The 17,033-nt window shown below is 60.4% G+C and overlaps 1 protein-coding gene and 1 long non-coding RNA gene across 4 annotated transcripts in view; one reads left to right on the forward strand and one right to left on the reverse strand.

Annotated features, from left to right (window-relative positions):
- NTN1 (netrin 1) overlaps nt 1-15,265 on the forward strand; it is a 206,520-nt gene extending 191,255 nt beyond the window's left edge. For all 3 annotated transcript variants that reach the window (XM_043903824.1, XM_043903823.1, XM_043903825.1), the window contains exon 7: nt 11,582-15,265. In XM_043903824.1, the coding sequence (XP_043759759.1) occupies nt 11,582-11,910 (329 nt within the window). In that variant the 3' untranslated portion in view covers nt 11,911-15,265. The remainder of the gene's footprint in view (nt 1-11,581) is intronic.
- LOC122694726 lies at nt 8,809-11,691 on the reverse strand. The gene is made up of 3 exons (XR_006341226.1): nt 11,566-11,691; nt 10,665-10,788; nt 8,809-9,934 (listed from the first exon to the last, which is right to left on the reverse strand). It is a non-coding gene; the product is annotated as an uncharacterized LOC122694726 (long non-coding RNA).
- Nucleotides 15,266-17,033: the final 1,768 nt, after the last annotated feature.

Below are 17,033 nucleotides of genomic sequence, written 5' to 3' on the forward strand. Positions count from 1 at the left end.
AGGGCCGTGTGTGGGGAGCGGGGACTCAGTCTCTGGGCTCCTCTTGCCTTTTGCTCCCTGAGTCGGTCCTCCCTTCCTCGCCCTGGACTTCCTCCTGGATTGTCTGAGGGAAGCTGGTGTCCTAGGTGGGGCCCCAGTCCAGCTGGCTGACTGGCCCAGCAGAGCCCCAGCCTCCCTCCTGCCCGCTCATCACGTTTATCCCCTGGACCCCATCCGTCCCAAAACCAAGAAAGTGAAAGTCACTCAGTTGTGTCCAACTCTTTGCGACCCCATGGACTATACAGTCCATGGAATTCTCCAGGCCAGAATACTGGAGTAGATAGCCATTCTTCAGGGGCTCTTCCCAACCCAGGGATCGAACCCAGGTCTTCCCAGACTTCACCTCGGCCACCCCGGCTCCTGGCCCCACACTGCTGCCAGCCCACTGCCCAGGTGTCCACATTTCTGCTGCCGGGCAAGATTTGAGGAGCCACAGAGTCAGGAGAGAAGCAGGGTGCCCCCTCAGGGTGCTGACGAGGTCTGGAGCGTGGTGCCCTCATCCTGCCTTTAAGGTCCTCATCCCCACACTCTGTCCTGGAGGCCCGGACTGGTGCTGCTCCGCCCATCCCCCAAAGGGTCCCCGGCATTGTCCATGACAGTCTTGGGGCTACCTGAGAGCGGGGAGCAGCCCGCCCAGCTCGACACCCAGGCCTGTGTGTTCAGGCAGGAGGCAGGACAAGGAAGTGTCCAGAGGGGGGTTGCAGGGGCTTCTGGGGAGGGAGACCCCAGCAGGCGGGGGGCGGACTGGGAGAGGCTTGTGGAGGGCAGAGTGAGTGGTATCCAGGGTGGCTGGGCAGGGGGCAGCCGGGCTGCAGCTGCAGGCCTTGCTCTGAGGCTGGGGGCCAGGTCTCCCTCTGGGCTCTGTGCACCCGGCCGGGCCCCTGGAGGAGGGGTCCCTTCCACACCCGCAGACCTGGGCCAGGTGAGCAGGAGGAGGGGGAACTGGCTGGCCTGGAGCAGGGCAGGGGGCCCAGGAGGGTCAGGGAGGGGGCTGCATAATCCCTACCCCGTCTCTGACTGACACCCCTGCGGGGAGCCAATTAGGAAACACATTTCCTCCACTTTGCAGCTTTCCAGCTAGGGCGCTGGGATGTTCCAGAAGCTGCTAATTAGAACCTCAGCAGGGTGGGTGGGGTGGGAGTCAGTGAAGGGCAGCCCCAGGCCCCCTTCCTCCTCTGAGGAGATTCTTGACATTGTGTGGCCGGAACGCCCGGATCTGGGTCTCCGCTGACCCGGGCAGTGGTCAGTGGGCAGGAGGTGGTGGGGAAGGGGGCTGGAGCAGTGGCCTGGGCTGGCTGGGGTCTGCTGGTCCTGCCCGTGTTCCTGGTGAGAGAGGGCCCAGCAGGTGGGGGTGGGCGCCACATGAAGCAGGCAGGAATTGGGGTCGGGGAGGCCTGAGGGCCAAGCCCCGTGCCTTTCTGGTCTGGAGAGACCCCAGGACCAGAAGGATGGCGGTTCCATTCCCATCTGTAGGTAGGGAAGGGCCACTGGCCACAGAACCTGAGGAAGACTCCACATTCGCTGTGTGACTTCGGACCAGGCTGGGCCTCAGTTTCCTGGTCTGGCCAGTGGAGGTCGATGAAGGGATGCGCTGTCCTTCCAGGTGTGGCAGGAGAGCGGCCCTGTTGTGCCATCTCCAGGGAACAGGGAGGGGTTCATGGCACCCACTGGCATCGCTGGCCCCCTGTCCCGGGACCACCTCAGTCCTCTGTTGCCCTCTAGGGGAATCGGCTCACCTTGCAAATGCTGAGAAGGCACTCGTGGGCAGGCTCAGGGTGGGGCGGTTGTGCACAAAAATGGGGTTTTTTTTATTACTTTCGAGTATAGTAGCATTTCCCGTCAACTTTTCAGGAAAACCTAGCCGAGAGGGGCCCTTCTTTTGTGTAGAACGCTCCCAGTGAGTGCGTGGAGATGTGTGCATGTGTGTGGAGATGTGTGCACACGTGCCTGTGTGCACCCATGAGCATTCACCAAGAAGCCTGCATTTGCTCAGCAGCTCCCACATGGGCAGAGCCTGTCCATCCAGAAGCCCGGGCTCCAGAACCTCGGTCTGTGGAGACAGGATGGCCGGATGATGCTGTCCCTGGGGCATTTACTGTGGGGGTTCTTGGGAAAGGCCACCTCTTGACAGTGACTTCAGGCCAAGACACCCCTCAGCTTCTACCCCCAGAGTCACATGGAAGGGGGGCCTGCCTGCCCCTGTCACGCCACCCTCCGCATCCAGTCTAGATCACAGACTCCTTGGCCAGGGTCTAGCCTGCAGTGGGCATAAGCGGGACCTGGCCCATCCTCCAGAGAGAGGGTGTGGAGGGAGGGCTTCCTGGAGGAGGCAGCCCAGGTAGTCGGTGCTCACTGGGCAAGGCAAGGCTCCCAGGCAGAGGGAGCAAAGTGTTTGAACACAGAGACAGGAGCAGGCTGGGGAGATGGGAGGAGAGGGCACATGGGGGTGCAGGGGCGGAGGCCAGGGAGGCTGGGAGGCTGGTGAGGGTTCATGTCCGCGTGCAGAAGCCACTCAGAGGCCACCAGAGAGCCAGCCCCACTCACACTGGCACACAGCGGGCTGCCACCCACCTCTGCTTCCCTGGGATGCAGAGGCAGAGGGAGAGGACAGACAGCCCGTATTCTGAAAGGTGAGATCATCTCACTTTTGCCAGTTCTTGGAAAAATGATTCGTTCCCAGAAATGTCTATTAGTCACCCCCTTTGTTGAAAGACATTTTGGCACCAACGGATGGAAAAATCAGAATGCTTTTCATGAGATGATCGGTCTCGCGCCTTCCTCCCGCCATCCCTCAAGGATGATTTCTGAGGATAACAGCTTGAAGCGGAAGTCCTCTTGGCATCTGTGGGGAGGAACTGGGTTTGTGAGGCTGTGTGTGTGTGCATGTGTGTGCACACATGTGCTGTCTTATGGGCCCCCGGCAGAGGAAAGCCTGGGGACCTAAGTGGACCCCTCCTCCCCCAAGTATTGATACCTTGTCTCTCCTGGGGCGGCAGAAACCCCAGAGATGAGGCCTTGTCAAGCCGGTGACTGTTCCTCCTCTGCAGGCCCTGGATGGGCACCTCACAGTCTTCATTCTCACCCTGGGTGAGTCCTCAAAAACACCTAAGGAGGGGAAGGCCTTTTCTTCCGGCCGATGGAATGCTAAGATTCAGCAAGATAAGGAGCATGCCCAAGACTGGGGCCCCTGAGGCCTGAGATCTTTATGTGCCCTGCCTGCACCCCCCATGTCAGGACGCCAAGCCTTTGTCAACAGAATGGGTGCTGCCCCTGCTTGAGGGTCAAAGGCTGGTTCCCCCCATGGGACCCCTGACTCTCTCACTCCTGATAAGCCACAAAGGTGTTTCTGTGGGGGAACAGCAGGAGTGGTCACTGTGGTGCTGGGGTGATTGTCACCATGGCGGGGGGGCTGTTGGAGACGATGGAGTCAAGATGATGGGCAAGGATGTCGGTGATTCTGGCAGAGGCAGGGTGGGTATGACCACTCGGTGGTGGGCTTGGCTGTATGGCGGAGGGAGGTCACGGGCAGCTCCATGATGGAGGAGGGGCGAGACCGAGCTAGCAGTGGAGACGATGCTGGTGGTGGAGGGACTGCAGATGCCCGTGGAGCTGGCATAGATTAGAGGGGGCGCCTCTACCCAGGCCAGGGATGAGATGAGCGGGGTGATAGGGAGGCCTCGTGAGGGACACGGGGCCTCTTGGCAAATGATGGCCTGTCCCCCTCTTCACACCCCCTGCCCTTCCTCTTCTTGACCTTGGGGTCAGTGGCTGTTCCTGATCAGGGTCAGTCCCTTCAAGGGCAGAACATGGAGCAGGTTATCAACCCTGTTCTGGGGGCCAGGTTCCCGTGTCTGCAGCAGACTGTGACTTCAGGGCTTGGAGTGGGGGTACAGATGTTAGAGGAGCACCCTGGGGGCTGTCCCCGAGGGTGGTTGGCCGGGTCCGGGTGGCAGCTGGTGGTGATGGCTGGGAGAGACCAGTCCTCTCCACCCTGCCCCAGTACTGTCCCCGCTTGGAGAGTCGGACGCAGCCCAGCCAGCAGCACATGGCATGGAGTTTCAGAGGCTTGCTGACCCTTCCCGGGGGCGCGGGTCACTGGCCCCCTGGGGATCCTCCGATTTCCCCAGCCAGATGTGACCTCCCCCCTTGGAGTGCCAGCCCCATATGGAGGCCAGATGTGGAGCTGGGTCAGCATGAGTCAGCCTGAGGTCGCAGAATGCGGGTGACCACTGGGTTGGGCTGGGCGGGCAGCAGGCCCCAGTGACAGCTCGACAAGAAGCCCCTGAGCCCGCAGGGTGCTGCACTGGCCGGGGCCCCCTGCCATGCGCCGTGGGGGCAGGAGTGGGCACAGCCCTGCCCACCACAGCGACTCCCCTCCCCACGGGCCCAGAGCCTGGGCGCCCACCTCTGCCGCCCCCACAGCTGTGGGTGCCGAGGCCTGGCGCTTCCTTTCCTCTGAAGGTCCTGTTTTTAGGAAGGAAGTGTGGGTAGGGAAGGGCACCTAATGAAAGATGTCTCCTCCCATTTCACAGATGAGGAGACCGAGGGTCAGGGTGGGGGTGGGGAAAGGTGGAGATCTGTCCAAGGTGCCTGGGGACACCAGCCAGCTTCCCCTACAGACAGGCAGCACTTCACTTCTCCCCACTCCCCAGTGACCCGTGTCCAGGCTCACAGAGCATGTCCCTCCACCCCCCGTCCCCCGCCTCCCAGGCAGGGCTGGGATGGGCAGCTCTCCCCAGGGGGGATGGATCTTGTGAGTCTTGACGCCCCCCTTCCCCGGGGTCAGAGCCTTGGCACGAGGACCCCAGCACCATTGCTGTTCCTGGGGTCCACCCCCACCTGCTGCTCTACCTGCTTTTGCGAAGCCCAGGCTGCGATGGGAGGGGGTGCGCCCCGGGGGTACACACCCTCTGAGCAGCCTGGGTTACCTGCGGGGAGGCAGCTGAGGCCTTAAAAACAGTAGTTTCTCAAAGGCTCCTAAGGGTCACCCCCAGGGTGGGCTCCTCCCCGGCAAAGCTCTGGTCAGGATCTGCTTTGGTCCCTGTTTCAGGCAACAAGGCCCTTTCTCTGGGTGTCATTCCAGGTTCCGTCCTTCGAGGGTGGTTTGATTTTTAGGAGCTGAGCGAGTGTGGTGTTCACAGGGTGACAGGGGACTCAAGTCCCTGCTGGACGCCCACCCTCCAGGACAGGGCTCTCCGCAGTGTCCTGGGCATGGCCAGAGGGCAGCCTGGGGTAGGGGCGCTGCTTGGTGCAGTGGGGTTTGCTTGAGGTGACTGTGGCAGGACTCGTGGTGGGGGGCTCTTAGGTGGGCCCCTCTGAGGAGCAGGTAGGCATTTGCAGCCAGGATGTGAGCGTGCCTCTTCCCCCAGAGGCTGGAGCCCCAGTGATGATGGGAACCGACGTAGGGGAACTTACTGCAGGCAGTGAGCGCCCCACTGTTGCCGTGTGTGTGTGTGTGTGTGGTGGGTGGGTTGGACTGCTGCAGCCAGCCTGGGGGGAAGGTGTGGGTGGTGGGGCATCTCCTGAGGCTGTGTGAGGCCCTGGGGGGCAGGGGGCGGGTTTCTGCTGTCCTCCGGGATCACACTCTGACAGCTGGGGCTGTGCTGTGATGGGGTGGGCTGGGCTGTTAGAGCTCCTCTGATGGGGAGGGGGGCAGCTTTGGGGGATGTAGGGCCAGGGCCGAGTCCACTGTCCTGTCTGAGCCTCTTGCAGACGAGGGTGGCCAGTCTCCTGAGTTCGTCTCGCCTGTGGGATGGGGGTGCCAGGCCGTCTCCCTGGGGAACAGGGCCTCTAGCATCCCCAGAGTCTGGTCTTTTGAACCCAGATCTCCTGATGTCCCCTCCTCCAGGGAGCCCCGGGCAGTCGGCTCATCTCAGGCCCCCTCACCCCTCTCGCTTCCCAAGAACAGAGCCTAAAAACACTAGGACCTGGCAGGGGAAACTGAGGCCACCTCTGTGTTGGTCTGAGAGAGAGGGTTGCACTGTTACTTCTGCTGAGGGCGGGGAGGATGGAACCTTCCCTAACCCCAAGTTGGGAGGTCCCCGTTTTATTCCAGGTCTGAGGTGGGGCCTTGGTGGGTGTGGCAGGAGGTGGCAGCCCCGGGGTTTTTCTGACCACAGCGCACCTCCAGCCCTCCACCTGATGGGATGAAAACTGGGGGGGCTGCTGTGACACCCCACCCACACCCCTTCCGCTCTCCCGCCCCTGCCGCAGGTTAGCATCTCCGAGAACAAGGCTGGCCCTGCTTGACTGCTTCTGACCTTCACAGGGCGGGGTGGGGGGAGGTGGTGGTGCTGGGAAACATGTGGTCAGAGCTGTGCTTTATGAGAGCAGCTGCAGCTCCTGACACGCTTTCCATACCGGGAGATTTATGGGGCCGCGTGCTTTTAATGGCTTCTGCGGGGCCGGTGTCCTTCCCCCCTTCGTCCTGGCCGCCGTCTTGGAGGCAGATGGGTCCCGAGCTGGCCTGGCCCATCAGGAGGGCACGGTGGGGTGGGGAAGGCCGGGGCTGCCCACCCAAGCCTCCTTGGGAGAGACAGCTGCTGGGAAGCCCCTTGGGACCCCCATCTGAGCAGCCCATAAATCGAGGAGACCTCCAGGAGACAGGAAGCCTCTGTGCAGAGGTGTCCCAAGCTGCTGAGGAGAGGAGGAAGCGACCCCCCCACCCCACCCCACCCCACCCAGAGCCACAGCCCCAGGCCCCACCCAGCAGGTCGTCCATCTGGGCTGGGCTGGCACTAACTGTGTGCTCGTCGCTGACCCAGCAGCCGTTCTGGGTCCTAGAACCTGGCCTGGCTGGGGGCTTTGACCCCAGCCAGACATCCCCCGAACCTGTGAGTGGGGGCGGCAGTCAGCCTAGTGCTGCCTCCTACCACTGACAGTCCAAGGTGCTGGCAGGGCCAGGTCCTCGGGGGGTCCGGAGCTGACCCATGCTTGGTCTCCAGGGTCAGGGCGGGAGCTGGGTATGGAGCAAGGCTTTGAAGGAACCAGGGGCTGCCTTGGGGCACGGTTCCCTTTGGAGGAATACGAGCGTGAGCTCGAGGTGGGGCCCAGAGCTCCACTTCTCAGCTCACCGTGGCCGGCCTCGCTGGGACGCTGCGGAGGTGGAGGCCCCGGGGAAGGAGAGCCAGAGGGCTGCGCCTCCGGAAGGACATCTGGGGGCCTCGGGCTGAGCCAGGAATGGGCCTGGACAAGGCCCCTGGCCTGCCTCCTAGCCCGAGGCCCCATGGCTCGGACCAGCCCAGTGCTGACCCCTGCCTCCCTGGGCTGGTGCTCACTGCCCTGCTCTCCCTCTCAGAGCCACAGCCCGCCCTTGAGGGCCAGGGGCGGGCCTCTACTGAGGGCCGGAGAGCCATGTGCCCAGTAGCCGGGCGGCAGACTCACGGGCCGGCAGAGGAGACCGACCCTCTTATGCCCTGCCCTGGTGGCTGGGGATGGCTCCTGGTGCGCAAGGCCCTCCCATGAGCCCCGGAGTTGCTGAGGGGGCCCTGTTCCAGCCTGCCTGCAGCCTCACCAGCAAAGCTCTGGGGCCCTGGGGATTCGGAAGCCAGAAGATCAGGTGTAGCCTGGCCTCTGGGACCCGGAGGCCGACTCTACTCTCTCGGGGCCGCACTCTTCCCCTGCTTTTCCTGTGGGCACTTGCTCCATCCTGCAGGTCCCCGCTTCCGTGGGTGGGGGGACCTTCTGGAGCCAGCCTCACCTGTGTCTCCTCGGGGGTTCCTCCCTACACCTGATGCCTGCTGACTGTACAGGAGCAGAGCTGTGGGACCTATGCAGCTCACCTGCACTGTGGCCCAGCCTGGGAGCAGGCAGACACCGGCAGGTGGGGCAGGCTCCTGTTCCAGCCAGTCTGCTTTAGCCACTCCCTTGTTTGTGCTTTAGAGTCCTGCCCCCCACCCCCAGCTCAGTGCCAGGACCCTCCCTCTTTCTTAGGCGTGGGGGGTGTCTTGGCAAGCCTCTTATTACCCCGGCCTGATCTCATCATCTGCCTTTCTGAGGGTCATCTCACCTGCCTCCTTTCTGAATAAGGGGTGGGGGATCCTCCCTGGAGCCCCTTTTTCTGGCCAGTTTAGGACATCGGCACATGGACGTGGAGCTTAGACGTCCCAGGAGCTGAGGCTAGTTAGCCTGGAGGGAGTGTCATGTGAGTGTAAGGGACATAGCCTTGGGGACCGTGCCCCTCAGTCAGTTCAGTCACTCAGTCATATCCTTTTTGTGACCCCATGGACTGCAGCATGCCAGGCTTCCCTGTCCATCACCAACTCCTGGAGTTTACTCAAACTCATGTCCATCGAGTCGGTAATGCCATCCAACCATCTCATCTTCTACTGTCCCCTTCTCCTGCCTTCAATCTTTCCCAGCATCAGGGTCTTTTCCAACGCCTAGTTTTTTCTGTGCAACCAGGGTGGACAAGAAGCTGCCCCTGGCCCCGCCCCGACCCAATTGGGCGGTGCTGTGGGCCCCCAGGGGATGCGGTTGTTCCTGGCCCCCAGCCAGCACGGCGTCAGAGGTGGTGGCGGCCTGGCACTGTCTTGAGCCCCGCACGCTCCCCGAGGGGGCCGAGTTGGTCTGCCTGAGGTCACTGTTTCAATGTGTATTTTGAGTACTTTCAGCCGTGTGTGCACCGCGGGGACTTGGCCTGTGCACTGCGTGTGCAGCTCATACTTGGTGGGCTGTGTAATATGTGGAGGCGTTGCCAAGGGCAGCGGAAATGTGGACTCTGTCCAGCATAATCACATGAATCTACCACCACCCGCCCCTGCCCTGCCCCCAGCCCGTCCCACCCGCTACCAGGGTGCTGCTGGGGTAGGAGGAGGACGAGGGCCAGCGCTTCGTCCCCATCGAGCTGTGTCCACCGCCAGGTCCCCCTCCAGGCTGGGGAAGCAGGCTGCCCCGGAGAGAGGGGGTGCAGACCAGGGAAGGTGGGGCAGGGGTCTCCAGGCGTCATCCCTGCAGGTCCGCGGAGAGATGGGCCCCTGGGGCCTGGAGGGCCATCCAGCCCTCCCCTCCCACCTGGCCATGAGCTGAGGCCCCGGATCCTGAATCTTCAATTCCAGTGGTTATGAGTTTGCCGGCCCTGCCAGAACCAAGTACCACTGAGGGGCTCAAACAACAGGAATTTGCTTTCTCCCAGTCTCGCCGGTTGGAAGTGCCAGCTCAAGGGGTTGTCGGGAGTGGTTACCCGAGGCTCTCTCCCTCACCTGGAGGCGGTTGTCTTGTTCTGTCTCCATGTGGTCTTCCCTCCGTGCGTTTCTGTGTCCTGATCTCTGTGTCCTCGTCTTCTGAGGACACCGGTCACATTGGGTTGGGGCCCACCCTTCGAACTTCCTCTTAACTACCTCTTAAAGACCTTATCTCCAAACACTGCCACGTTCTGAGCTACTGGGGGTTAGGACTTCAGTGTATTAATTTACTGGCAGGGAGTGATACTCAGTTCAGCTCGTAACACCAGTAGATGAGCAAAGCCACCTTCTCCGGGGTGCCTTCGGCATCATCCTTGTTGGGCCGCCACAGCCCACCCTGGCTGCAGGGCGGGACACCGCGACTGGGCCAGGGGTCTGAGGTCCCGCACAGGCGGCAGCTGCACCCTGGGGGAGGCTCATTCTGCATTCAGCTCAGTCCTGAGGAGAGGAAGCTGGGGCTCCCGGGGATGCTGGGGGAGGCTCCCCTCCTTTGCTTAGCTGAGGGGCACTCAGTTGCCACGGTGACCTCTGTCTGCACAGTCAAACACACACAGCCCAGCCACTGCTCCAGGCTGGAGGGCTCCCCACCCCCTCCTCCGAGTTCACACTGAGTGTTGAGTCCCTTGGTGACGAAAACATGGAAACGGTTGCCATGGCAGCCATTCTTTGGAGCCCTCAGACTGGAGTGCAAAGTTCAGGATGCCCAGGAACAGCTGAAATGAAAATATGGGAAAATCCGCCACTTGCTTCACCCCAGAAGGGTGGGATTCAACGGAGGGCCTGGCCATCCGTGCCCCTTCCCGTTGTCCTGGGCCAAGCATGGGCACAGAAGGGGCGTGGGGAGGGCCCGGAGAGTAGCCCCCTGAGACCATGAGAGAGGCGGGCCAGCATGGTGAGTGGGCCCAGCGCCCGGAGCTAAGAGGGCAGGTGAGACTGTCGGCCCCTCCTTGGGTGCACGTCTGCGTGGCTCCTGGAGCCACTGAGCCCACCCTGTCTTGGTGTCTTCACTTGTCGAGACAAGCCCCTTTCTCAGGAGGGCTCAGGTCTACACAGCTGCTAGGAGAACCTTCAGCCTGACCAGGGGTGGAGGGGAAGGTGCCGGGTTCTGACCGTGGGGATGGAGGAGGAGCGCAAGTTTCCTTTGGCTGGAAGCTAGTACAGCGTAGACTTCTGCACTTAGCCCCTGGAACGGTATGTGTCCCCTATACCCAGAATAGGCCCTGTGGGGGCTCTGGTGACTTGAGATAACCACCCAAAGGGCCCTGCAGTCAGAGTTGTTTGGGAAAACCACAGCTGTGCCGGCACACACAATTTGTAGATTAAAGGCTCTGAAAAGTCCCGCAGTAAGAAAACTTTTTGACTTTAACCACTATTTCATCTAGTGGTTTGAACAAAATCTATTACCCCCTCCCCCTTAAAAATGTTTTTTCTCTTGTAACATACCTTATATCCTGAAGAAATAGCATCTGTTGACATTCACTAGGGCACTGATTCTCAAACTGTGTTCCCTGGATCAGCACCATCTGGAGTTTGTCAGAAGTGTGCCTTTCTGGGCCCCACTCCACACCTGGTGAATCAGAAGTTGGGGCGAGGCCAGCAATGTGTGTGTGACAAGCTGTCGAGGGGATTCTGATACCTGCCTCAGCTAGAGAGCCCCCATACTCAGGGAAATAGTAGCAGAGAACTGAAAGGGAGGGGAATGGCCTGGGGGCTTGGGGAGGGTCCAGAGGACAGGGCGGCCTGGCAGGGATGGGAGGGGATAGTACAAGGACCCTGGACTCCAGAAGAGGTGCTGTGGCTGCCTTCAAGGGCTGCTCAGGATGCATGGCCCCTGGGCACTGAGACCCCAGTCTGAGATTAGATTAAGAGCAAGGTTGTGTGGCTGGGGGTGTCACGAGGCTTGATGTTAGGTGGTGGGGCCTCTGGAAATGGCCAGGAGGTACTGCCCACGTTGGTCCGCCCCCAGTGGCCAGCACTGTGCTCATGGAGGGCACTTGCCTGAACAGCTGGATTCTGCCCGGAATTCAGGGGGGTGTGGTCAGTTCCTATAGTGTCTTCCTGGACTCTAAGGGGGATTGTCCCCAAAGACAAGGCTGGGTGGCACCTTCAACACAGGCAGGAAGTAAGACTTCTCAGAGCAGTGGCCTTGGCAGATGTATCAGCAGGCAGGGTTCTAGGATCAGCTTTGCCTCCACACACCTATTCCCCCAGTGGGGCTCCCTCTGCGGTCACTTCCCAGCACTGGGTCTCCTATTCCTTCTTCACCAAACAGGCCGCCCCATCGTGGGCCCTCTCGGCGGCAGGAGCCAGGGCGCCCAGGCGGCAGCCGAGGCCCACGCCCTACCTGTGCTTCCTTGCAGCCGTCCAGATCCACATCCTGAAGGCGGACAAGGCGGGGGACTGGTGGAAGTTCACGGTGAACATCATCTCCGTGTACAAGCAGGGCACCAGCCGCATCCGCCGCGGTGACCAGAACCTGTGGATCCGCTCGCGGGACATCGCCTGCAAGTGCCCGAAAATCAAGCCCCTCAAGAAGTACCTGCTGCTGGGCAACGCGGAGGACTCGCCCGACCAGAGCGGCATCGTGGCGGACAAGAGCAGCCTGGTGATCCAGTGGCGGGACACGTGGGCGCGGCGGCTGCGCAAGTTCCAGCAGCGCGAGAAGAAGGGCAAGTGCAAGAAGGCCTAGCGCGGAGGCAGCGGCGCGCCGGCGGGCTGGGCGCGGGCCGGCCACCGCGGCGTGGACTTGGCCCGCGGGGCTTTCCCAGCTGGGGGGAGGGTGGGGGCGGGGCCGGGGCCCTCGGTGGCCCCGCCCCCAGCCCCCTGGGCGGCCAGGCCCCGGAGAATTGAGGACCGAGACTTAGCTACCTCACGGGCTCCCTCCAGAGCAGAGATGCGTTTCCCTGGGGCGGGAGGGTGGCCGGGGCAGGGGCAGGTGGGCCGCAGCGATGGGTAGAGAAGGGCACTTGAGGAGGAGAACTGTGAACCCCCAGGCCCGTAGCCCCAAACAGAAAACCCCGTTTGGTTCCCCTGACCCTTCTTGGGGGATTGCCACAGGAACCCTGGCTGTGACAACTCGGGCTCCCGTCTGCATTGGTCTGGGGGCACCCGGGGGAGGCGGAAGTGGCCTGTCCAGCCAGCCCTCCCCGTGCGGTCTGTGGTCTCCACCTGCCCCTGCCATCCTCCTGGTGGTGGGGGTGCGGAGGGGTTCCAGTCTGTGCAGCCGGAGCAGTGACGCCCCTCCTGGTCCTGCCCTGGCCGGGCTTGGGGTGGGTGGGTGCTTGGCCAGGCTTCTGGACCAGGGACACCCCCAAGAAGCCCACGCCGGGTGGTCGGTCACTGCTCACGCCGGAGCTGTCTGATGGAGGAGGCATTGCCAATGAAAAACCTCCCAGAGAGTTTCCTTTCTGGAAAGTTGGAAGCAGCCCCTTTATGACATTTTCCAGGGGAGGGGGAGGGGGCACTGGCTGGGCTTACGGCAGCGACACTATTTGTGTAATGACATCAGCTCCCACAAGGCCCCTCAGCAGTGTCAACAGCTGGGAAGGGCCTGGAAGGCAGGCTGCTAAGGCAGTTGGGGTGGGAGTGGGCTGGCTGGAGTGGGGACCCGCTCCGCTGGCTCAGGGAGGCGCGGGAGTGCCCAAGTCGCAGGCTGGCAGGGCTGGAACCATTAGGGTCCCAGGTACCAGGGAAGCCGTGACCACTTCCTGCTGGGCCCTCACTGCTGACTCCCCAAGGAGCGGACAGAGGAGGCTTCCTACCACCATCCTGGTACGGCCTGGGTGGCACCTCACCCCCTCTGGCGGCCCCCTCTGTGGATGCCTCCCGGGCCCCCTAGTGGGGTCAGACCTGTGCCCAGGGGCCCCCACCCCCCTAGCCGGCACTCTGAATTCGAGGCCTGGCTCCTCTCTCAGTCAGGAAATTGGTTTCATCTTCCCTGCTGGAGTTTGGCTGCTCAGAAGGGTCACACCAAGTATGAAGCTCGGGCCCTCCTGGTTTGGCTTTCCTCTGCTTCCTCCCGCATCGCCACCGCCACCATTTACCGAGCACCTGCTCTGTGCCAGGCACTTTACCCCCGTAACCTCACACTATCTTCATGACAGCCCCGTGAGACAGGGGTCCTCACTGGGTACTATAACCCCTCTTTGGTTCCCTCGCAGGCTGCAGGGGGTGCTTCTGGGTGAGTCACCCCTGAGACGCTGACCCTGGTGATGGCATCTGGCCTGGAGAACAGATGTCAGGAACTGGGGGCTGGGATGGGCACAGTCATATCTTGAGAGGTGACAGCCAGGGCAGTGCATGAGGCCGGTGTACACTCATTCCAGGTTCCAGGCAGGCAGGCCGTGGCTGGTCCTAAGGTGTAGGCAGAAAGGATGTCTGGCTGCCTGGAGGGGTTCCAGAGATGCCCCCAGGGGCAGGGGAAGGACAGAATGGGCCTGGGAAGGGGTCACTGACCTGCCTGACTCTGAGCCCTAGGCTGGAAGTGTAGGGCCCTCTGCACGCAGTCAGCCCCCACCCCGCCGCCCGTGTGGTTTGGGTGTGTTTTGTTGGCTCACAGTCTATGAGAGGCTCTGTCCTGTGTGGGAAGTCGTCCTCTTTCTGTTCGCACCAGCCTGGCTTCTCTGCTTTGCCCAGGAGGGCATGGCAGCCCCGCCAGCTCCCACCCCAGGCCCAAGTCTCAGCCCCCGTCGCGAGGGGGGCTTGCACTGGTGGTCTCCGTGGCCAGCAGCCCGCCAGGCAGCAATGCATCTTGCTTTAAATTCAGCCAGTCTCACCCTCTGGCTCAGCACCCCGAGAGCAGAGCAGCCTGGCCTCTGGGGAATGTCAGGGCCACCAGTCAACTAGGGGGGAGAGGAACTCGGGGCGGGGAGGGGCTCAGTTCTGGCAGGTGGCCTTCCCCACCCAGCCAGAACCCAGCCCACCGCTCCTCTGAATCCAGCCACCAATTCAGGAGGACCCTCCCCCTTGGGAAAGCACCCCTCTTCTTCCCTCGCCCACCCACCCCGGGTGGAAATGGAAATAGGAATTGAGGTTCCGGTTTGTACAGTTAGGAAAGGATGTAAAATGGAACTAGATTTTGAAGAGTGTATTAACCAGAGTTGTGATATGTAGGTGTTTGAAGACAAACATACCAGATTAGTCTTTCTTTTTTTTAAAGAAATTTCCAAGTTGTCCTTTTTCTTACCTGCTGGGGGGTCTGGAGCCCCTGACAGTGGGGTCCCTGCTTTTCTGACACATAGTAATGCTAAGGATTGGGGTGGAGGGAAGGAAGAAGGATGAGGGGACTGCCCCCTGGACTCACCTGCAGCTTGGCTTCCGTCCTGAGCAAAGGAGGGTGAGGCAGGTCCTGGTGGTAAAGTGGGAGGGACTCCCGCAGTCCAAGCTGGGGGGGGCTGGGAGCTGCCCCCAGGCCTCTGGTACCCACCTAGCACTCTGCCCCCAGAGTAACCGCAGGAAATGGGTACAGCCTGTCTTGGGTTAACCCCAGGCTGGAGACTGAAATCAAGGAGAGACCCCTCGAGGGTCAGGAGATGGTCCCTTTAGGCAACTGAAAAATGTTTGGGTCTCACCGCACAAAGGAAGACTGCAGAGTGGATGAACTAGACCCATGGATAGGGTTACTGGGCCATGGTTCATGGCCATAGCCAAGTCGTACCCTAAGGGTATCGAAGTGTGTACTTGTAGGGCCTCGCCCCTGTCAGAATCAAGCCAGTCCTGCTCCCCGCGTCCTTGGACGTGGCTCCCCCTCCCCTCTGCACCTCCCCACTCCCCCCTGCGTTCCGGAGTTCTGTTCACTCAGAATTGTAAATGTTTAGTTGTGACCATGACATATTGTTTGGGTCAGTGTTCCTTTCCAATGCATACTAATATATTATGGTTATTATATATGAATATATTTAATGACATGGAAAAAGTTGTGGATTTTTTAAGTTTTTTCTTTTTTTTGGTTAGAGTTGTAATGGACCCAGATGGAACTTGTAACGTGGGCCCCACATGATAGAACTAAATTCAGATATCAATTAAATAAACTCTTGTACACTGTTCTCTGTCTCCCAGTCTTTATTGGTGGCCTGAGCTAGGGGGTGGTCAGCCTGCTGGGTGAGAGGCTGGTGAGTCTTGAGGCCATTTAAGGAATATGGCTTCTGGTCTAAGAACTCCCAGCAAGACAAACCTGAGACCAAGGCCCCGTGATGCTCTGGAGCAATGGTGCCCAAACTTTTTGGCACCAGGGACTGGTTTCATGGAAGACAGTTTCTCTACAGGCTGGGGAGATGGTGGATGGTTTCAGGGGGATTCAAGTGCATTACATCTATTGTGCACTTTATTATTACATCAGCTCCACCTCAAGATCATCAGGCATTAGATCCTGGAGACTGGGGGCCCCGGGGATAAGCCAGAGCCTGCCTTTGCTCTTCCCCATCTGACTCAGAACCTGCAAGTAGAGTTATTGCCCTTCATGTAACCAGTTTCTTCTATTCAAGTAGAGGGGAGACTCACCGGCAAAGACAGCAGGGTCAGTGACACTGGAGAATGTTCTCAAGCCGTCATGTCGCTAACACTTCGTGAGGTGCAGGGATGGGGCCGGGGCCAGCGCCACCAGGAACTGAGCTCATTGGGTTTCTGGGAGACTATATTTAAACTTCCGAATGGTTGCGATTTCTCTATTAAATAAGCAATTCAGTCATTAGGAACATGTTGTGTTGCCATGCAAAGTGGAACCGATCGTCACCAGGAAGCTATAATTTCTGCACCCAGCTGTTTCGAAGACAAGTCTCAACGACACAGATTCATCCTTCCCCTGTGTGGCACGGAAGGCCCTTCCCACTGTGTGATCAGGCTGGGAAGCCATGAGCTGCTGCTCAGGAAGGACTAAGGGCTTCCCAGGGTGCGCCAGTGGTAAAGACCCTCCTGCCAATGCAGGAGACATATGAGACACGGGTTCAATCCCTGGGTTGGGATGATCCCCTGGAGGAGGGCATGGCAACCCACTCCGGTACTCTTGACTGGAGAATCCCATGGACAGAGGAGCCTGGAGGGCTGCAGTCCATGGGTCTGAAGCAACTTAGCACACATGCAGGAAGGAGTAAGGCCCATCCTGCCTCCTCAAGGGCTGTAGGCACGGGAGCTGTGCTCTCAGAACCAGGGGTCAAAGCCAGCACAGGTGGATGTAGGGGTGGTTCCCGGTGTAAGCTCCGTCACAAGGGAGCACTGACAGCCCGTGGCAGAGACGGGATACAGGTCCCAAGTGGCCGGACAGGCCAAGGGGAAAGCGAGGCTTTTCTGCAGCTTTGGGCTCCCCTCAAAGCCAGTTCAGACCCAGCTGGACCATTTGCCGGATTTTAGACATCTGCCAAACTCAGTGCAGGAAATCAGCCGGCTCCCTGTGGAGCACTGACCCAGGGTGGTTGGAGAAGTCCATTTTAGAGACTGGAATGCTGAGGCACAAGAAAACAGATTCCCATCAGGGACTTGGGGGCCAGCAGAGTTCAGTCAGAAGCCCAGACCCTGCTGGGTGAGAGCTCCCCAGGGTCTGGCCAAGGAGGTGCCCACATTTCTAAAGGCCTCCCCCATGCCTCCACCTGCCAGGGCCTGAGACAGCACTGTGGATGGGGGCCGCCCGCTCATGGTAGAGACACACCTGGGTTTCAGACTCTGCTGAACACAGCTCTGTCCATGTTAAGACTAAATAAAGATGTATAAAAAATACACCAAGAAAACCTAGGTGTGAAAGGACAGACAGCCCATGTGAGAAATACAGCAATGAATTAATCCACCCAAAAACTATCAAAGTGGAGACTCAACCCGAGCATC

Source organism: Cervus elaphus, chromosome 5, assembly GCF_910594005.1.
Source record: "Cervus elaphus chromosome 5, mCerEla1.1, whole genome shotgun sequence".
NCBI lineage: Eukaryota > Metazoa > Chordata > Mammalia > Artiodactyla > Cervidae > Cervus > Cervus elaphus.